The sequence below is a fragment of the Apiospora phragmitis genome (assembly GCF_038363925.1).
Source record: "Apiospora phragmitis strain CBS 135458 chromosome Unknown utg000007l:2111988.0-4706623.0:1.0-2598199.0, whole genome shotgun sequence".
NCBI classification, from domain to species: Eukaryota; Fungi; Ascomycota; class Sordariomycetes; order Amphisphaeriales; family Apiosporaceae; genus Apiospora; species Apiospora phragmitis.
Window position 1 is genome coordinate 1,125,387 of NW_027117406.1, and position 21,080 is coordinate 1,146,466.

Genomic DNA, 21,080 nt, shown 5'->3' on the forward strand with positions numbered 1-21,080 from the left:
AGAGGCCGGAGGAGGGATATGGCGAGGGTTGGAAGGGCTGCGGATTGTTTTCCTCGCTGTTTGTTAGCCCGCAGCTAGGAGGGGATCCAGGGCGCAAGCTTCGGGTCGGTTGTTGACGTCTCAATTCCAAGGCCGGGCTCTAAAACAAGTTGAATTTGATGATGAACCCAGATGGGAAATGGGATGGCAATGCGTCTAAATGAAGAACCAGACGAAACAAGGCCGACAGTAGCGCGCGAGGTTTAGTGTTTTGGTCCAAATAGAGGGAAATGTAAAAAACAAAAAAGCACTGATATGAGATGTGGTAGCGCGCAGCGCACAGAGACGGCTAGCTACCAGAAGCGGCAAGTCGGTAGGTCGAGGTAGGGCGGACCAATTTTGACGAAGACAAGTGAAATTGCAAGGTGAGGGTATCGTCAAGTGCCCAATGAAGGAGATTTACAACAAGGCCGATACTCTCTAGTCAGCCACAGCCATTAATACGACCTCATTATACAGCGTCGGGCAGATATGATCGTTGATGGACAAAGTAGGCGATTCCCGTTCGCTCGGTGGAGGGGTTGGGGAAGGTCTTCAGTCCTGGCTTTTGTTTACTTTTCGGGGGTGCTCAGGGCAACGGGCGAGCAAGGAAGCGGGCGCTTTTCGTGGGTGTGTGTGGACAAGGTGGGTTCGGGTGGGAGGTGGTTGGTGCCACAGCACGTCAGCACTTCTCCACTTTCAGCCCAATCAGTCCGAGACTGACTGTCCCAGCCACCCTCTCTTTCGCCAATTCAAGCCACACAACACAGCTGCACTGCAGTAGGCCTTTCTTCTTTTAATGCATCTTCATATGAAACCACCTTTATGCAAGCTAGTTTCACCGTCCCCGTTTATGCTAGAGTCTAGTTCGGGCCATGGCCTGATAAGCTTCTGATAAGCTCCTGTTAAGCTACTGATCATTTTCCGATAAGATAAAATCAATCAGCAGTGTTAGACGCGTACCTCTGTACCTTTCACTGGGCGCCAAATCCAGTCAGAGCCTCTCCATGCACAAAGTCCTTCACTAACAATTCTCTTCGAATGCCCCGCATCCGGCGCAAAAAAAACTCCAGGGTTCTGACGGTCACTAATAAAAAAAGTTTTCTGATCGAGCCCTTCTGCCTTTTCTTTCCCTTCTTTTCTCGGGAAGGGTGCATCGCCAAAATCGTCGTCTACTTTACTGTGTGAAAGCAATTGTCTGACGGCAATCTCCCATTCCCCATTGCACAGCTTTAACTAGCTCTGCTCTTATCCCCCAATCTCTCCTCGTCGAGATGCCCAACACCATGACCCCCACCAACGGCCTCAACGGCGACGCCCAGATTCTTGACTACAAGAATGCCGTGGAGGACTTGAAGAGCTACGAGAGCCGTGATGGCCTCGGCATCAAGGACCTCATGGACACCAAGAAGCACGGTGGTCTCACCTACAATGATTTCCTGGTTATGCCGGGCTACATTGGCTTCCCCGCCTCCGAAGTCAGTCTCGAGTCGCGTGTCACCAAGAGAATTAGCCTGAAGACTCCCTTCTTGCTCTTCTCCTATGGACACAGTCACTGAGCACGAGATGGCCATCCACATGGCTCTCCAGGGTGGCCTCGGTGTTATCCACCACAACTGCTCCCCGGATGAGCAGGCCGACATGGTGCGCCAAGTCAAGAGATACGAAAACGGCTTCATCACCGACCCCGTTGTCATCACCAAAGAGACAACTATCGGTGAGGCTCGCGCTCTCAAGGAGAAGTGGGGATTCGGAGGATTCCCGGTTACTGGTAAGTCTCATCATGAACGCGAACCTTTCCCTCTCTCGCTGGGTCATCAGTGTGCCATCCTGCCCGCAACATCATATGATTACAAACAATAAAATTTTAACTTTCGTTCCACTGTATCGACTTAACCGTCATGAGGAATCAATTATGCTCTTTATGAAGATGTCATCAATCATACCTTTCGTATCTTCACTTCACGAGTCGGATCACTTGACTGACCTGATGTCATATTACAGAGACTGGCAAGCTCGGATCTAAGCTACTGGGTATCGTTACGAACCGCGACCTCCAATTCGAGGACAACTACAACCAAACCGTTGAGAATGTCATGGTCAAGGACTTGATCACCGCCCCTCACGGCGTCGAGTTGCTCGAGGCCAACCGAATCCTGGCCAAGTCCAAGAAGGGCAAGCTGCCTCTTGTGGACAACGATGGAAACCTCGTCTCCATGATCTCCCGTTCCGATTTGACCAAGAACCTCCATTTCCCGCTCGCCTCCAAGCTGCCCGACTCCAAGCAGCTGATTTGCGCTGCTGCTATTGGCACGCGGCCCGAGGACAAGATCCGCCTGCAGAAGCTTGTGGAAGCAGGCTTGGACGTCGTCATTCTTGACAGCAGCCAAGGTAACAGCATCTTCCAGATTGAAATGGTTCAGTGGATCAAGAAGGAGTTTCCTGGCATCGATGTCATTGGTGGAAACGTCGTGACTAGAGAGCAGGCTGCTTCCCTAATTGCTGCTGGTGTTGACGGTCTTCGTATTGGTATGGGCAGCGGAAGCGCCTGTATTACACAAGAGGTTATGGCCGTTGGTCGCCCGCAGGCTGCCGCTGTCTACTCCGTATCTTCTTTCGCCGCTAAGTACGGCGTTCCTTGCTGCGCCGACGGCGGTATTCAAAACGTTGGTCACATTGTGAAGGGTCTGGCTTTGGGTGCTTCTACCATCATGATGGGTGGCCTCTTGGCTGGAACGACCGAGTCTCCTGGTACCTCTTTCGTCTCCCGTGAGGGTAAACTGGTGAAGGCCTACCGTGGCATGGGCAGCATTGATGCCATGCAAGACAAGAAGGCTGGTGGCGGCGGTAAGGACAGCCAGGCTAGCAATGCCGGCACCGCCCGCTACTTCTCCGAAGGTGACAGTGTGCTTGTTGCCCAGGGTGTTGCTGGCGCTGTGGCCCACCGTGGCTCTGTTGGCAAGTTCGTGCCGTACCTTGCTGCTGGTCTAAAACACTCTATGCAAGATGCTGGCATGAAGAGCCTGAAGGAGCTGCACGAGTCAGTTGAGGCTGGCGTTGTGCGCTTCGAGATCCGCACTGCCAGCGCTCAGCTGGAAGGTGGTGTCAACATGGAGAGCTACGAGAAGAAGCTCTACGCTTAAAGCAAACAAAGAGATATGCATATACGGATACGGGCGTTACGGCGGTACATTGGTTTCAGCGAATCTCGGGGTCGATTTGCTATGAATGTTCATGAGATACCGAAGACCCTAGGATGGGGGCGTGGCTTGGGGTAAATAAAAGCATTGCGTTCAATCAAATTGATCGATAACCCCATTATACCCTGTGTTATCTGATAATGCGCTCTGCGTGATCTATCAAGCTCTGCTCAGTGACCAAAGAGACAAAGTAACCGTCCCATCGCACGCCAGTTGGACATTCCATTCCTAACTATCTTGTTTGATGACAACCAAGTCCACAACGGCGCCTTCAATTTATTTCACTATCATCCAACTGGCTGACGTTGAAGCAAATCCGGATACGTAGCACGCCCCCGTCATGTTGATTGCCCGTTAAAGCGAACAGCGGGTCTTCGAGATCAAAACTGCCCCAATCCCAAGCGTCGTCGATTTGACACAAAAGCAGACTACCTGCAAACCCGGAACATTTATGCGGAACGACCTTTACGGTCTTCAAGCAATGAATTCCGCGGGCGTCATACTTGGCGAGAATGTCTTACACTGCCTATACAATAAGATCCTTCCTGGGTCAGTTGGTATGACTGTTCGAACAGGAGGCTCCTAATACACAGAGCACCCTTCATTGAGATGAGTACGTTGCCAACGTACTTGGCCCACCAGCTAAGAAGTGGCCATCCAGTACCAGGAGCGGCTGCACTCGCTAGGCTTTCTTAACCGTCACTGCTCTACCAAGGTATGGCCATGGCTCCCGTCGCCCTAACTTGGGGTTGCGCCTCCGTACACTCAGACGGCAGCTTTTCCACGACCAGCGCCGTCCAGGACCTCTTCGCCACGCTGCGGCAGCTCGGCACCACGCAGCTCGATAGCGCGCAGCTGTGCGGCTGCTACGAGGCGCTGCTCGGCCGGGCCGGCGTTGCGGCGTAGCCATTCACCATCGACAGCAAGACTCCCGGGGGCTGGGTCCGCGACACGCTGGCGCCGTCGCGGCTCGTGGCCGACCTCGACGCGACGCTCCCCAAACTATGCGGGGGCGTCGTCGTGGCGTCGTCGCGCTGCGGCTCCTCGTCACTTAACGAGCCGCACATCTCGTTCGGCACCGTGACAAGATAAGGGGAGTGGATAGGTATGAGCATCTACCTACCATCTGGGCATGAATTTGGTGACCCCGGTCAGCTCGGCCGGGGTCGGCTCGTGAATAAAGCAGTCGTCACTCCAGGTATAGCCCAGTGCCTTCTAGGCTGCGATCCGACATGTGGTGATTTTCTGGTAGAGGTTCATGTCCCTGAAGAGGACCAGGACCTTGCCGTCCTCCTGCCAGATGTGGGAGAGGATGGCAAGGCGTGAATGTGAACCTACGTAACCTAAGCTGGTTGGTTGGCCTCCAAATACGCGAGCCCTACCCGGAGGTCCCCTGCTCCGCGTCGAGCAAACGTCGAACGGAACGAACGGGTTTTCATATAATTACCGAGATACCGTTGCAAGTTTAGTGTCTTCACAGACTCTATGCCCGTTGCATCGTAAGTATTTTCCCGGGAGGCTAGGATAAGCAGTAATGTTTATTTATAGTTACAGTTGCACCGTGGTTTTCGGACACCCTGATGTGACTGATTCTTGACAGACAAACCCCATGTGCCATATAGATAGGTTTGCCAGCTGCATAGCGCCACCAGATTAGTTGAGTTGACGATACCGTTCGGAAGTGCCACTAGAACCAACGATGTCGCTAAGCGTGCTTGTTTGCTTGAGGCAAGGGGCATTGAGCAACTTCGGATCAAGCTCAGAGGATATTTGTATCGATCGAGGCAAGGGGCGTCGAATGACATGATAATAGCCGGATAAGTACCTGCATGTAATCTATTCAGAGTTATGTAGCGGATAAGGACTGGTATTCCTCGCATGCTAGACATGGCAGTAAGCAGTCGCATCCGACAACATTCATGTCGTACCAAGCGTGCTGCATCCAGCAAATTATGCGGTTAAGTCGGCCAGCACACCATACACAATCATATCTTCGCATTTGTCCCTGGTTGACAGCTTTTCCGCTAATATACTTAAGTCCGCCGCCGAGCGTTTGATTTCGCGCGGCGGCCTCTGGGATGCCTTCTCTTCGCCACAGAGCAAAGACAAGTTCACATTGAAGCATGCCCAGCAAAGAAAAGACCATATCTTCAACTTTCGTGGTCCCTTTCCTGCAGCCTAAGAGAGTCTTTGAGCGACAGATACAGAGAAGAGGGCCACCTGCATAGCTGAGTCCACTATCTTGACGGAGGCATCACCATGTACATATCTACTTAGGGATTTGTCTAATATATCGGCATGGTTGGCTGCATGTCACATTCGTATCGCCTATTTTCTCCGCCTCGGGTAAGGCCCACTGAACGACAATATTGCGAACCTGGAAGACGCCTTGCTTCAGGCAAGGGGTAACGAACAGCCCCTGCACAGTAGTAATGAATTGCATCCGACAGCATTCAGATCATGTTAAAAGAAACCTCTTATATGGTACGGACACTCTGACTTTTTGATATATTCTTCCCCAGACGTTTGACCTCAACTCTAGGCAGACCTATTCATATACCTGTCTTGCAATTTGTGGTACTGGCTCACACCAGCCGATATCAACCATGGTCTCTCTTCACCCCGTACAAACCACTGGCCAAAGGACCATAATAGCACTGGTGATAGTATTCAGTATACTTACAACCAGTGTTGTTGGGCTCCGCTTTTGGTCGAAAAGGATCTCCGAGCAGCGGCTGCAGTGGAGTGATGGCCTGATATTGCTGGCTAATATCACCTTGTTGGGGTTTTGGGGGACAGTAATATTCTGTAAGCAGCCCATTTCTTCAACATGCTGTCCCGGGATTCCAAGTAACTCTTGTCTATATAGCCACCTTCGTAGTTGCTATCGAGAAAGAGGACCCGAATGCCTACCCTGGCATAACCGAGTACGAAATGGCACAGTACATCAATGTATGTAATGGGGTCTTCCTTTCCTTGGCCAGATGAACGACTTTACGCCCTCAGGCATGTTGACCAAGTGTAACAGGGCTCGGACGCAATCGTGTTGCTATTTGCCTTCTGCGTCTTCCTTCTCAAGTTCTCCACACTGGCCCTACTTCATGAGATTTTCAGCAACACTTCGGATGCCGCCAAGACAGTAATCAGCATTCTGACCTATCTCACCGTCGTCTGTGCCTCCGTATGTATCACGGGCAGCCTCTATACCATTTTCCCAGGGGACCCTTCGATTGGTTTCAACGCAGGAGAACACTACAAAGTCACAATCAACGCAATGATCAACTTTGTGTCGACGGTAGTGCTTGACTTTGCAATTTTTTCCATACCCATCTGGCAGTTGTTCCCTTTGAGACTCGAGAGTCGGAAAAAACAAGGCATCATGATAGCATTTGGCCTCGGTTTCTTGTGAGTTAACCGTATCTCTTTTCACTGTCTACCATTTCGAGCTTGCCGGTGGTAGGTCATTGGTGAGCAGTTTAAGAAGTCTCGACTAATACAAAGAAGAACTTGCGTAGTCGCCCTCGGGCGCATTATAATTTGGTACCAGGACTGGTTTCACGGGACTGTAATAACCCAATGGTTCTTGCTGGGCTTGGAACCGAGCGTGGGAATCGTTGCAGTCTGCATCCCACTCCTCCGCCCTGTATTTCACCCCCGAACTTGGCACACAGAAGGGGACGAAATGCGAAGGCTTCCCTCGAGGACCAAAGCTGGCAGTTCTGAGCAGGGCATCAGATCTACTACTACTATCGCAGTGGCTTCACAAGCATCCCGACCTTATTAAATGCCCTGTAAGTTATATATAAGTCACAGATGCGCATCCTGTTGTTTCCGGTTGACCCATTACTAATAATTTTATCGTCCAGGGGCTGCGTGTCCATGTACTGTTTCGACGCTGTGTCTGTCTTCAGTTTTACGCGAAACTTCCCTTGGACCTATCGACGCACCATCGAAAATATTGGTTATATACTTACAGTATCAAGAAACTGTGGCTCTTGATAGCTGGGACTTTGGATTCTGTTCAAACAGCATGTTGACCAAACTGATCAGGGATGTTGGAACGTAATGACCGGTTGCGAAGACCACAAAAGCCAGTTATGAGAGCAAATTCTCGACTACATAATCATTAGCGTGTGTAGTTATGAAGCATAGTATCATGATTTCTTCACTTTACGCATTGGCCTCTTCCCAGACTCCTGCTTTGCTGAATAGTCATCTCAGCTCTTATACGAAGATGCAGGATAATTCAACCAGACGCCCGCCGAGATCGAAGCTCTCTGAATTCACGTCTCGCGAAACCTCTCTTCTCACCGACCTAAACTCAGTGGCATCGGCTACTGCCAAGGCATCTTACAATCTGGTGACATGTATAGACGCAGGCCATTGACGGGACGAAACATGCACATTGTAGACTGGTAAGGGGCTCGAACGTTGGTGATCATATAAAAAGCCGCTCTCTTTGTTCGTGTAATCCAAAATAAGACGATGAAATCTTGTAAGCTTCTGTATTAGCAACTCCTTCACCCCACCATGGAAAGGGGGGCTCAGGGGGTGATGTTTACCAACTCTGGCACATCAAAGTCGTTTTGCGAGCCATTTAAAAGAATAATCTCAGTTAAAAAGCTAGTAGATGACCTTTCCCGACGCATCAGTAACAGCCATGCCACCAGGCAACTCCTCAAGCCCTGAAACAAGATGTTAGTAACAGCGAGTAACACTATCTCGCGGGTTTATCGAATAAAATGAATGAACGGCTGGGGGAGGGGGGGCGGGGGGGCGGGACATGACTCACAGCCGTCGATCTGCTCGTCGACGGTGGTCTCGACGGTGCACTGGTTGCCCTGCTGGAGGGACTGGGAGCCCAGCCCGCTGCACCGGTCGTTCTGGCAGTTCTGGTCCATGGCGCGCTGCAGCGCGTCGCCCTTCCAGCCGAAGACGTAGTCGCCGTGGGTTCCGTAGCCCGTCGCGTCGCCGTAGCTCCAGACGAACGGCTGTGACCCGTCGGTGGGCCAGTCGGCGGCCGCGTCGTTGAACGCGGTCGTGTCCCAGATCACCTCGTAGAAGAGCTGCGGGATCTTGACCGGGTGCGTCGACGGGCACGGCCCGCCGCTCTCGAACGTGCCGCTCGTCGGGTACGCGATGTGGCTGGCGTGGTCGGGGCTGTCGAGGTTGACGCCGTCCCAGCATCTGTTAGGGGAGGGGCGAGAGAAGCGCATTGGTTAGCAAGAGGGCGTGATACAATATAGAGGGTGAGGGAAAGGGGAGGGCCCTTAGCGGGAAACACATACGTAGGGAAACGGATGTTGGCCATGATGCCGGCTGGGCAGGGCTTCGGTGGCAAGTTCTTGGTCTCGCCGGTTCGCGTCATGGAGTTTTGAAGGCATGTGTATGTGAGCTGTCGGTACTTCGCTGCGCCCGCGGCGGTGCGCTCCATGGGATCCCCGACAATCATGCGGAAACCCTGTTCACGTTCGACTCAGTACGCTTGGCCAAAGCTTGACTGGAAAGAGACAGTCGTGTGAAAACATCTTACCGGCTTGAACGCCGTGACCTTGCCACCAGTGAGGGTAGGAGTATAGTAGACTGTCATGCCGCCCTTCGCTTGCTCGAAGAAGACGTTACCCTTCTGTGGGACTCGGTGGTAGGTACCGTTGCGCGCACGGAAGAAGAGCACCGCCGTCCAGTAGTTGGAGAAGTCATCGGCGAACGTGCATGTCGTGCACGTCGCCGTCCCGGGGATATCGAGCTTGGCGGGGTCCATGGTCGCGTTGAAGGCATTCTGTATTTCGTGCGGTCAGAGAGGATGAGATCGAGTTGTCAGCATTTGGTGACGGTTTTATTAACTTACACCGCCGATTATCTGGTGAAGATGAGGCGAGCCCACCACCCCGGGATTGACTAAGGGGTCGAGACGTTCGACCACGAGCTGGGAGCAGGAGAAACGAAGCAGGGCCTGGGCACCTGGCAGGACTGACATCAGCCCTGCCGCGACTTGAGCTCCTTGAAATCGCATTGTTTGTGACTGTCCGTGTTATACCTGGGAAAGGCCTTTGGAGAATATTGATCTTCTGTAGGCTAGCATCGATCACAACATTAAGTTCCAGTCGGCTCCCCTTGGTTAAATACTAAAAATACCCTGCCTTGGGTAAGGGGAACTAACTTACAACATCTCATATCACACGCCACCATCGTCGCAAAAAGAGACATGTCAGCTACTCGGATGTAACCTATAGCGTTGCATCCTAAGGGCCCACCTGGCGGTTATATTCGGATGCTAACCGTATTGTCGCGTATTGGGTGTCGATCCCACACAGCTCAGAGCCAATAGGGTAATTATGATCCTGGTATCGGATCATTCCTGTCTATTTCGTGCAGCTTTCACGCCGGAGCGACCATACCCACGACCTGGATTCAGCAAATCAAGGGGCTCTCCCCCTCAGCTGTCATGCGGAGCCGAGACACGTGATGGCACAGCTACCATACGTATTAATATAAAATTGTTGCCTATTCGGGTCAATAAGGGCAGCGGCTGGACTTGATCCTAGCGCATGTCCAATAGATTAAGCATTGCGGCATCTATCTCGGATGCCAGCGCACCTTATCAGAGTTGCAGTATATATATCATAGTGTGAGTTTGTCTTTCACTTATCAGACTAGCAAAGTATTCTTTTATATCACATCAATTTTTCAACAAGTCCGTGTCATGAAAGGTTGGCTTGCGGGGTGATTCATTGTGTAAATCCCACCTCCTTATCCCAGGCCTGACCATCATCTGGTTCCTTCCTTCCGATCAATCACCTTTCATGGCCGTTATGCCACTGCTCGATCCTGAGAACACTAGCTCTTCCTGACTACTGGTCTTCTCGGCCTGGGTCGTCACTATTGTGTGGTGTTTGAGTTTGAATCAAAGATCGCGATATAGTACAGGGCTGGGTGTGGGCTCGGCTCGGGCTCCGATTGTGCGGCATATTCCCTGACTGGTCCATGTAGTATTTGCTGCAGCTCCTATGTATCTTGACCGCTCGGTAAAGGCCCAGGGCGTTGGCAATAATGGCGGTTTGCGAAGAGGATGAAGCATTGGCCGATGACTTACATGGCACGCACCAGGGGCGGTTATCAAGATGCACGGATAGCGGGGCCTGATCGTCTAGCAATCGCAGATTCGATCGTCCCCCGCAAGGTAAGCCACGGCACCGTTACATAGTTGTTGGGGCCCGTTGTTAATCTACGTCGCACGCATTGTGGAGGCGGCGATCAGCACGATCCCCAGCGAGAACAAGGCGCCTACGCCCATCTTTCGCGCAAGCGACATGTGCGAGACTTGGAAATAATACGCAAGGGGAGCGCCATGGCTGCAAATTGGCATTCCATTAGCCAACTGGAATCGGGGTCCATATCCCCTTCATATCTCCCATGCATCTATAGGCATGTTCCTCGATCGAACCCTGTTAGTAACGACGAGCAGGCACACAAGAGAACACGCCACGTATATAGACCGGTAGACATCCGCATGATGATCGAAAAGAATCACTCTCTCCTCAGAGAAGTCCACTTATTCATAGGGGTATGTCGTATCACAAAAGGTTCTAGTGGCATATATTCAGCAGTAGGCAATGAAGTGCTATCTAAAGGAAGGAAAGAAACAGTACATATGGAAGGGCCCGCGAGGAGCTATATATAGACGAAAAAGACTATTAGTATGTAGCGCATCGCTACTTGGTTACTATGACCCCTGACCCCTGACCCCTATTGCGACAGGGCAACAAACATTAGAGTGTGGCACTCAGTCTAGACCCTGACAATACTCGAGTTCTCATCGTAGTCCTTCCCAACTACCCACCATTACTTGATCTCCCTCTCTTTTGGATGAAAATCCTGTGCGACGCCAGTTCCAACGGCGAAAGTTGCCGCCATCAGGAGAATGTCCTCAAAGCGTCTATCAAAGCGTCTAAAATACCATACGCATCCATTGAAATGCTTCAAGAGATGTTTGTGCGTCTTGACCTTCAAGTTACCCAGGTAAGGCTACCAACATGCACAAAGCTATCGTGTTCTGACCAGAGCAGATGGTTCGGGGGCAGATATGGAAAATGCCCGACTCAGCGGAGGACTACGCACAAAAACAAAAGATTCCAGCTATATTCTCAAATTTATCAAAGGCCCGAGAAACGCTCGAATCGGAATGGCATGTAGCTTCTTACTTTACAAGTGGTATACGGAAGCCGAGTGAGAAACCTCTTCCGCATCCCGAGAGTGGGGCCTGGCAGGAGAAATCCAAAAGCATTCTGGCGAGATGGTCCTCAGCACACGACGTCTACTTAGACATTCGTGGGGACAGTCTAACGGAGGAGAAAAGGAGAGACACCGCTGCTCTGAGCATCCTGAGAGAGCTCGGGTCTATGACTATGATGCTCACGCGAACAACGGTCGAAGACCAGAGGAAATGGGACGTCTTCTGTCCCATGTTCCAGAACATCATCTCCCTGGCGCAGGATATCATTGAGCTTGACCGAAACTCAACGACAGCGAGACCAAAAGCCTGCATCAATATGGCTCTTGTTGGACCTCTCTTCGAGGTAAGCTTGTTACTGAACCCGTTTCTCTTGCCCAAATTTCTCGCAACTAGTATCAAGCGAACCCACGTAGCGAGGAAAAACTGAGTCTGAAAATTTTTAGGTCTGCTGCCGGTGTAGAGATCCTATTATTCGCAAGCGAGCAATCTCGATTCTTCAAGAATGTGGTCGAACGGAAGGGGTCTGGGATGCTTTTTCAGCGTCTAAGGTTGCTCAAAGAGTTCTAGATATTGAAGAGGCTGGGTTACAGAATTTGAGAGATTGCAACGATATCCCAGGCTGGGCTCGCATATCGAACGTATTACCGGTTATCAATACCATTGAGCGGAGGGCGATTCTAAAATACAGTTGACCGAGAAGTAAGCAAGACCCAACTAGGCATACGGTTCAGGAAATAATTAGATGGTAGTATATAGGCTATAGCTAGTGTTGTGACGCACTCGCGCCTATAGAATGTCTCGATGAGGACGAGCACAATGCCTACCTAGCTGGGAGAGTAACGAGCCAGGCCGAGATCTCTGGACATCTAACTGATGCCATGCTCAGGGGGTCCGCCGACGGGGCCCCAAACAGATCTCTCGATTAACCACTCCAACTTCCCACTCTCTTTGTCTACTTTAGCAAACATGAAGCTCTCAAAATAGGTAACGTATCCCACAAGCGAATGTCCCACACAAGCGAATGTCTCACTTTCACAAATTTCCTTATAGCCTTAACCTTTTTTTATATTCTTTTACGTCCGAAAATGCTATAACTTTAAAAAGAAAGTGATATAATTCTAACGTTTTAAGCGCTCTAAGAAGACTTAACTTTAAGTGTATAAAAGGCTGTATTAATCTATTATATTTTATCGAAAACTTTATAATATAAACGAAATAACTAACCTATACAACGCGAAATACTTACGAATTTTTAAAAGCTTTTAAATTTCGAAGAAGATGCGATTATTTAATATTGTTAGAACAGCAGGAACTAAGGTTTTCCATATTACTCTAAAAGGGGTGCCACGTGCCTACGCGCACGAACCCCTTTCCTGTTTCATTAAGAGGGGTATACGATGCCCCTCGTAGCTCGTACTAAAGATAGATATAAACAATAGAATATAACGATTGAACCCCGATTGAACCCGGAACCTGTACGTACGTACGAAAGCTCATTTAATAAATATATTATTAATTTAAATACGCGATTGTTTCTTCCCTAGTTAAGTAGTATAAAAGATATAGCGAATTAATTATTTAATTTATATAACGCGGGACGCGTCGGCGTTAATTAAGCCTCTAATTTTATACGATAATAATTAAACCTCCGGGCGCGTTTTAACCGAAAAATCGATTATTAAAAAGTCTTTTATAAAGATCCTAACGCGTATTACGCGTGGTTTACCCTCATACGAAATATAATTTATAAGTACGAGATTTAAAAGGAGGATATTTATAACTTTAACGAAACCGGCTTTCTTATAAGTTAAATCTCGTTTAAAATAATCGTAACCACCTTCGATTAACGCGGAAAGCTTAAGGTATTATAATAAAAGAACCGGGAATAGGTTATAATTATTCAAAGCGTCGGATTACACAGTTACGCTATCCCTCCGTACATTATCTTTACCGGGAAAACGCACCTTTTTTCTTAGTACGAAAATAGCCTATTACCGAAAGACTAAGTGATCGTAATTATTAAAAATAGCTAGATCACGAATAAAAGAGGCGAAGACTAGATTCGATATTTTAATAAATATATAAAGTCTTATACGAAAAGTGCTTACCGCTTATTAATCCTTAACGGCTATAAGAGCTACTACTCGACAACTTTCGAGCTCTATTATAAAAAGAATTCGATTATTATACTCTATATACCTTCTTATTTATTATATAAGCTCTAGCTTTTTAATATCGGCTGTTTTCGTACATTAAAAAGGGGCGTACGAAAAAGAAATTAAATATTTTATACGGGCGTATATTACTTATATTTTAAAGGAAGACTTCTTACTAGCGTTTTTAAAAGCGTTTTAAGCGACTTTTACCGTTTCGAATATATTAAGAAGCTTACGAAAAATAAGACTCGTCCCGTACGATCTAGAATATATTATTTTATAATTAAATATAAAACTACGTACTTTAACACTTCTAGGGACGTCTTCCGGCCTATTTATTCCTTAAGAATTAAAAACTTTAAACAACTCGATTAAGGCTTAATCTTAAACCGAATACGTTTAAAACCGTATCGTACGATATTAAAATAACTTTCCGATATTTATTTTAATTAGCTTTAATTAAATCGTAAAGGCTATAACGTATATTATATACCGAGTTATTCTTTTAAAAAATAAGAACGCGATACTTTAAAAAATAAATAAAATACTTAGCCGGCGCCGCCGTATAAAAAAGAAACGGCTATAAAATAAAAGATCACTTCGTATATAAGTTAAAAAAGACCTATAGTTTTAAAAGGAAATTAATAAATAGTTATAAAACGAATCGCGTCGGAGGAGTAGTTATATAAGGACGCTTAGAATATACTCATAACGTTATAGAATCTATAGAGAGCCCGGGCATAATACGCGCACTTATTAGAATAATATAAAAGTATTTAGAGATAAGGATTCCGATTAATTTTAATATATTAAATACGTTGTGGTGAAATTAACTTATATTTTATCGGAAGGGGTGTAAAAGAATGGGACATTCGCTTATATAGGACATTCGCTTGTAGGATACGTTAGCTGTGCCCTCTACTTTGATAGTGCCCGTCATTCGCGCCGCCAGCTGGTCGCCATCGCGGGGAAACTCGTGCCTGTAGGTAGAGCGATGTGGGGTGAGCCGCGATGAATATGATGTGCATGAAAATATGAGCGGGATGACGATTCACACAACAGGTTTGTATTCGCTGACCTTGCCGCGCCACTCGGCTATGTGTTTGACATCGTCGTCGTACACTATACGCTGGCCGTTCATGACTTGGTAGAAGGTCGGCAGTGAGGTGCCCTCGGCATATTGAGCGGTGTCCTCGGGCCGGCCGGTGAGACTCAACTCCATGGCCCGCTGAAAGCCCTCACGGGTAGATATCTATTCGGACATGGTGTCAGGGATTTCTTGGATAGAAATGATACAAAGTTGCTCGAGGATGTGTAGAAGAACTTGGAGTAGTTCGGTTGTTTCCTTTGCCTCAATAATAACGGGCAAAAACGAGCAGAAATACACACGATTCTTTGAACGGAGAGTTATAGAATTACATAGCCAAGTGGTGATTACGTCACTCAGTTGGTGATTGAGTCCGTCCGCACTAGCCCAGACGGCTCAGAAACGAAGAGCCCACTCCACGATTTAATTGAATCAGCAAAATGGGGTGTATTCATGTAAGGGCGTGGAAGAACAGCCTAACAAACACGATCAATGTATGTCCTAGTATGTACGGATGATACGGTGGATGGTGGAATGGGGTTCCTCAGGATAGGCAGCGTTCGGTGAGAAGTTTAGAGATACTCTTTAGCTCGGACTCTCTCTGAAGCAAGCTTGACAGGTTCTAGACAGTGACACATACGAGTGTAACCTCTTCGGTAGCCTATACACTGAAGAAAGCCGGCAACGACAGCGTGGCTGATGAATTGCACAAAATGACCTATCCATATACCGTGTTAGACAACTATAATATTCCAAGTGCTTGCATGACATGGAGTCGTTTGAAAGACATGTGGCGTATTCGGAGCGTTTGTCTATTCGCTCGAGAATTTCCTTGGCGTAAATACGTGCAAACTCCGAGATGTAAAGTCCGTGGCTGGCTACTGCAATCCGAATACACCATAAACAGAAGCGCAAGAATGTAGAGGAGAACGCAGATTAGGAGTTGATATCCGACAGAACATAATTAGGCTGTTCAGGTGCATCCGCGTTATTCATTAGTAAGTGTCCTCATCACCAAGCTTCTCTAACGATCCGTCGTATAATTACCGCACGTCCCGCGCACCACACCATCATCTCATTGCCTGTCAAGCACAAGCATGGCTGCTGCAAACCGCGTACTCTGGCAAGATGAGGTCGGCGTCCCCGGCGTTATCCGCGAGAGGGCGCTCCCCACGGCGACGAGCTCGGCGACCGCAAGGTCCTGGTCAAGGTCCAGGCCTGGGCCATGAACCCCTGCGACAGCATACTCCAGACGACGGCGCTCCCCTTTGTCAAGTACCCCGTCATCCTGGGCAAGACCTCGCGGGCACGGTCGAAGCCGTCGCTCCGGGCTCCGCGGCCGCCGCCAAGTTCAGCGTCGGGGACCGCGTGTTTGGCTTCACCGCCAATAACGGCTTCCAGGACTACGTGCCTCTGGACTATACCCTGATGGCCAAGATCCCGTCCGCGGACATGCCGTATCGCGATGCCGTCATCTTCGGGCTCTGCACCACCACGAGCTCCTTCTCCCTCTTCGGCAAGGACTATCTGCACCTCGAGTTCCCTAAGCTGGGGGCGACCAAGACGGGGAAGTCGGTCCTCGTCTGGGGCGGCAGCTCGGCGGCCGGCAGCAACGCGATCCAGATGGCCACGGGGGCGGGGTACGATGTGATCACTACCTGCTCGCCGCGCAACTTTGATTACGTCAAGGGCCTCGGCGCCGTTAAGGCCTTTGACTACAACAGCCCCACTGTCGTCCAAGACGTCGTCGCCAAGCTCGATAAGGGCGAGTGCACAGGTATCTACATGGCGGCGGGAAGCAACGCCGCCGCGTGCCAGGTCTCGGCCGCGTCCAAGAAAAAGGTCAGTAGACACCATCCCTCCCTTTTCACACTGAATGTGTTACGTGGGAGACTAACCAGCATACCCTGATCAGCTCTTCGTCGCCTCCTCAAACCCTATGGCACCCACTGACATCCCTGAAGGCGTCGAGGCCAAGTTTACATTTGGTGCCGGCATTGGTCCCGAGGCCTTTGCCGAGACGCTGCCTGCTACCTTTGGCGGATATCTGCCAGAGGCATTGGCAAAGGGGGTGTACAAGATTGCCCCTTCGCCACAGGTCGTGAACAGAAAAGGCCTCGATGGGGTCCAGGAAGCCTTGGATATCCTGAAGAACGGGACATCAGCGGTGAAGCTGGTTGTTGAGCACTCTTAGGCCTTGGTTGGTCGACGGGAGTCTTGCGTGCACTTATAAAATACTGCAACTGATTCTCGTCATAACTCATGATTCAATAGACCGCTTGCTGCAAGCAAAACACTGTCGAAGTGAGTGAGTGATAGATTCAATGAATAGGGTAAAGCTCCTGGACTTCGGCATGAACGAAGCAGTAAGCAAGATGAATGTTCGAATGTGATATGCTGGAGGTCCCTGGTTAGCTCGACTTGGCTGAGTTTCATGCATATCGGTTTACTGGTCTATTAAGCTCTCTGATTCGTCAAGACCCTGCTGCTATATGTGGCAAATGTCCAATCATACGTGGCGTGGCAGTGCAATTCGTGGCTTAGGCAGCCCCTTTTTCTGGGGCAAAAAAGGACACCCGTGCCGACCACCCGGTTCTTCGCCCTATTGGAAACACCAAAAGCTATCCATACGGCATGATTAGCCGGGTTTCAAGAACGATTGCGGCCGTTGTAAGTTGCAGCCGGCCTATCTTGGCATACTTACTGTACGCTATTAGTCCGACCATCATATGGCCAGGGACCAGTTAGATGTTAGCATTGTCCTGCGTGATGTAGCTGGAACGGAGGGTGGCGATAGAGTGCCAAGACCCATGCAGTCTATTTTAAAACACATAGCCGCCTATCAATGTCAATCCGGGGAAGAGTTTGTCACAGGTTCATCCCGACTCGACCTTCCTCGCACGCAACCCAACCCACTCCATTCATCCGTTTCGCGTGTGTATCTTGTCGCACAACCACCCCCCTATACACCATGAAGTCGTCCTTCATCACCACCGCAGCCAGTCTGCTGATGAGCTTCTCCCCTGCTGTTCTGGCTCGCCCCAGCCAACAAGAAGTGAACCGTCTCCTTCCCAGCCGGAACGCCAGCCCAGAACCGCTCGACCTCGGCAATGTGGGCGACGCCTTCAAGGACGGCTGGGGCAAGGTCGAGGACGGTTTCGACAAGGTTGGCGACTGGTTCAAAGACTTGCCCCAGGAGGTCAAGGACCTCAACGACACGGTCGGCGACATGTCAAGAAGGCCGCCAAGGACGCCTGGACGCTCGACGTCGGCGGCTGCAAAATCGTGCAGTGTGCTACAGCTCTGGCGCCGACGGCGTTGACCTGCGTTGTGAGCTCCATTGACGGGAACCCCCTGACCTGCATTGGCGCTGTAAGTTACCTTTTCCTCCTTCCCCTCTCATGCAAAAACTGGTGATATAAAAAATCGTGACCTGTTATTAGAGTGGCTGGCTGACTGACTTGTTGCTTTCTAGCTCACTTCCCTCGCTGTGAAGGCGCCGCAGGTCTGCGACGCATGTCGGGATGCGGTGGTAAAGAATATCGGGCTCAAGAGCGTTGACTCCAAATGCAGCAAATAGCCATGATAAGGGGCTGTAGGCCATGGCTGTATTAGCAAATATGATGCTCAAGTGCGTCCGTTGGCATGATGATTTAGGCCATTATATGGTCAATATGATTAATGTCTATGATTATCGTTCGTCTGAGCTGGCAATCTCAATGAAGCTTTTCAACTATCAATTCAAATTTTGTTACATCCATCAGGATTATCACACCTGAAGTCGACTTGCACCAGGCCAACGATGCGTGCATGGTTCTGTACCATCTCATTTCCTACTTCAGGGGGGGCGGCTCGGGTATTGGTCCCAGTAGAGACCACCAAGGTTAGAGCTGTCGAATAAGTATAAGAGAAGCTGCACAGAAAGTACTGACGCTTGCTCAGTTTTAGTAAGCTCCCCCTTCCCCCCCTCTCTTCTCCTCGTGGTATATGAGCGTCTGAGCTGAGCTGAGGGGGAGGAGGTTCGGCGACTCAACTTACCTCTGTCACGACGGAGTCCGCCGTCGACGTCGGCCAGTTCGCCTTTTTCTTTAGGCAATTTATTTTGATTTGTGTAATTTGCAGATTACTTTGCTGGCCTATCAAGCTGTTAGCCACCATCGAGTTGTTGCAGCATTCGGATCTAACCCTGAGATGGCCGAAAGGATTTGACAGCTCGAAGAGCAAGTTGGGAGGGTTTCACGAGGCTTGGAGTCAGCCCAGCAATCTCTTACTATTGTGGCTTTGAAAAATGAAACAATATCGAAGGAGACAGAATCCTTGAAGAAGGATGTTACCAATGAATGCCGCCGCCGCGAAGCTGCAGAAGAAGAATTGAGAGTGCTAAAGGCCGAGCAGACCGGAGTACATGTTGTACCTGCTGGTCAAGCAGCCCAATATACTTGCGGCGTCGGCTGGGGTCGGGCAAAGGGCATATCAGGACACCTGTGCAGAGGCGCGACGTTTCTTCAAATCGGCGGCCACGTGGGACCCCGAACCAAGAAGACGCCCGAAGGATGCTGGTGACCGGGGCGGGTGATCGGGTCCACGGCGCGTACCTGGCGGCTGTGTGGCGAGATGACGGGGGCCTCCCGGGCGCACGGGGAACTGCGCATCCCTGGATCAATGCAGCGCCTCTCTGCTAATCGAGAGGCTATTGGATCATTTAGATGTACTGGAGGCCGATCCCAGCACTTTGCCGCGACGACGTTGGGCCTGACGGCTCTCTTTGGTGCTTAGGACTCATTTGCCCCTGGAGACCAAAAGCAACGAGGTCATGGATCAATCAGAGATGCATCGCTCGGCTGAACCATCACGGAATCAGGTTCCTCTATAGCAGAGGACAGCGCATAGGAGGGAGGTATGGCGTACATTGCTTTGCGCGCAAGTACGTAATTGGTCCGTTTAGGTTGCTCGGATTGATTGTTAGGTAATTGCTACAGTAGCCCACATATCCGAAGCTCTGTTTTCACATAATCATCCCCATATATTGTAGGAGACTCTCGTTCTTCCAGGTCAAATTTGATCCTGTAACTTGCATTTCTTATTTGCTTAGGTATTGTTAAAATTGTTCATGGCGCCCACCCAATAACTCCAAATCTTTCAAAAGCACAGCGTCCTGTGGCTCAGACCGCCCCATGGGCCGGTGTCGAATGAAGCAATCACCAAAAAATTAAGCCCCACCCTCGCGCTTGGCGTACTCCTCCTCCATCGCCTCGGCGTACTTGTCTCGGCCGATCGAGGGTCGTCGTGCAGAACACCGTTCTTCAAGACCTGCTCGGGCGTGGGCCGGTGCAGGATCTTCTCGTTGAGGGTGTCGGCGCGCATGTGCTTCTCGAGCTGTGGCAGAACAAAGCAACGTTAGAACGCAACCGGATCTGTGGGGGGCGCAACCGTGCGTCAGGTGCGCAATGGGATTTGGACATACCTCCTTCTGCTTCTCGATCAGGCTGGGCGCGGCGTTGGAGGCGGGCAGGATGTTCTCTGGGAATGACGTCAGTTTTTGGTCATGGCTGATTGCGCGCATCGGACGTCAGTTGCGATGTTTACATACTCTCAATGAGCTCGGAGCGCTCAGGTCGGTGGCGAAGGTGCTCCTCAAGCGAGTTCTTGCGCCTGGCATCGGGACGGCTGGGAGAGATGGGCGTCCGGTCGATGCTCTCGGTCTGGGGTACGTCTTCGCTAGCCATGGTGACAATAGTGAGGTGTATATGTATGGATAGGTCAGTTGCTAGATGGGATAGATCTAGGCAAAGTAGTAGAGACGAGGTAGGGAGGCGATGGTTGTCTTATATACTGAGACAGAGATTGGAGGGGACCAAAATTCCGCGACTGGAGATTGGGATGCAGGTCGTACTTAAAGTATGCGGGGGGAGCTTCTCAGCCTTCAGGGTCTACGACTACGTGGGACTACAGAACACAGGTGTGCTATGTTTATGCAAGATGGCATGGCTGCGGTGTGTAGGGCGTTGGCGGGCAACGGTCTCACCACCTTTCCCTTTTGGCCCTGTCGGGTCTGGCTGCATTCATCTGATTGATTCATTCTCATGGGCGATTGATGTCAGCGGGACCAGTCAGAGTTGGCCCTTAACGTGTGTTGTTGACCCCCGCCTTTGCCCGCAAACAGACAGCTATTACTCCAAGTCCCAAATCCCAAACCTAGTCGCAGATCCCTGGCTCGCTGATGCAATGCTGGCGATCTCCCATTGGAATTTCAATTGCGAGCCCCCCTTCTGGTGCTCCTCCTGGGCTCCTCTCCTGGGCTCCTCTCCTGCGCTCGTGGCACAACGGCCAGAAGCCAGGCACCAAAAGCGCATGATGGATTATGATCCTCAGACCACCGACGCGCC

The 21,080-nt window shown here is 50.1% G+C and overlaps 8 protein-coding genes across 8 annotated transcripts; 5 read left to right on the forward strand and 3 right to left on the reverse strand.

Annotated features, from left to right (window-relative positions):
* Positions 1 to 1,292: 1,292 nt before the first annotated feature.
* On the forward strand, positions 1,293 to 3,161 carry PG994_007956 (uncharacterized protein; the record flags this gene model as incomplete). Its single annotated transcript, XM_066859365.1, has 3 exons — positions 1,293 to 1,512; positions 1,571 to 1,789; positions 2,023 to 3,161. The coding sequence occupies 3 exons, from the start codon at positions 1,293 to 1,295 to the stop codon at positions 3,159 to 3,161; spliced, it is 1,578 nt and encodes a 525-aa protein (XP_066714852.1).
* A 774-nt stretch (positions 3,162 to 3,935) lies between these two features.
* On the forward strand, positions 3,936 to 4,310 carry PG994_007957 (uncharacterized protein; the record flags this gene model as incomplete). The annotated part of the gene is made up of 2 exons (XM_066859366.1): positions 3,936 to 4,120; positions 4,142 to 4,310. The coding sequence occupies 2 exons, from the start codon at positions 3,936 to 3,938 to the stop codon at positions 4,308 to 4,310; spliced, it is 354 nt and encodes a 117-aa protein (XP_066714853.1).
* Positions 4,311 to 7,841: 3,531 nt separating this feature from the next.
* On the reverse strand, positions 7,842 to 9,231 carry PG994_007958 (uncharacterized protein; the record flags this gene model as incomplete). Its single annotated transcript, XM_066859367.1, has 5 exons — positions 7,842 to 7,903; positions 8,011 to 8,405; positions 8,507 to 8,679; positions 8,752 to 8,997; positions 9,067 to 9,231. 5 exons carry the CDS (start codon positions 9,229 to 9,231, stop codon positions 7,842 to 7,844), a joined length of 1,041 nt encoding a protein of 346 aa, XP_066714854.1.
* A 2,077-nt stretch (positions 9,232 to 11,308) lies between these two features.
* On the forward strand, positions 11,309 to 12,018 carry PG994_007959 (uncharacterized protein; the record flags this gene model as incomplete). The annotated part of the gene is made up of 2 exons (XM_066859368.1): positions 11,309 to 11,794; positions 11,845 to 12,018. 2 exons carry the CDS (start codon positions 11,309 to 11,311, stop codon positions 12,016 to 12,018), a joined length of 660 nt encoding a protein of 219 aa, XP_066714855.1.
* A 2,640-nt stretch (positions 12,019 to 14,658) lies between these two features.
* PG994_007960 (uncharacterized protein) lies at positions 14,659 to 14,829 on the reverse strand (the record flags this gene model as incomplete). The annotated part of the gene is made up of 1 exon (XM_066859369.1): positions 14,659 to 14,829. The coding sequence occupies one exon, from the start codon at positions 14,827 to 14,829 to the stop codon at positions 14,659 to 14,661; it is 171 nt and encodes a 56-aa protein (XP_066714856.1).
* Positions 14,830 to 15,791: 962 nt separating this feature from the next.
* On the forward strand, positions 15,792 to 16,888 carry PG994_007961 (GroES-like protein; the record flags this gene model as incomplete). The annotated part of the gene is made up of 4 exons (XM_066859370.1): positions 15,792 to 15,827; positions 15,878 to 16,005; positions 16,050 to 16,536; positions 16,610 to 16,888. The coding sequence occupies 4 exons, from the start codon at positions 15,792 to 15,794 to the stop codon at positions 16,886 to 16,888; spliced, it is 930 nt and encodes a 309-aa protein (XP_066714857.1).
* A 777-nt stretch (positions 16,889 to 17,665) lies between these two features.
* PG994_007962 (uncharacterized protein) lies at positions 17,666 to 18,016 on the forward strand (the record flags this gene model as incomplete). The annotated part of the gene is made up of 1 exon (XM_066859371.1): positions 17,666 to 18,016. The coding sequence occupies one exon, from the start codon at positions 17,666 to 17,668 to the stop codon at positions 18,014 to 18,016; it is 351 nt and encodes a 116-aa protein (XP_066714858.1).
* A 1,887-nt stretch (positions 18,017 to 19,903) lies between these two features.
* Positions 19,904 to 20,420, reverse strand: PG994_007963 (RPEL repeat protein; the record flags this gene model as incomplete). Its single annotated transcript, XM_066859372.1, has 2 exons — positions 19,904 to 20,214; positions 20,285 to 20,420. 2 exons carry the CDS (start codon positions 20,418 to 20,420, stop codon positions 19,904 to 19,906), a joined length of 447 nt encoding a protein of 148 aa, XP_066714859.1.
* Between the last annotated feature and the right edge of the window lie 660 nt (positions 20,421 to 21,080).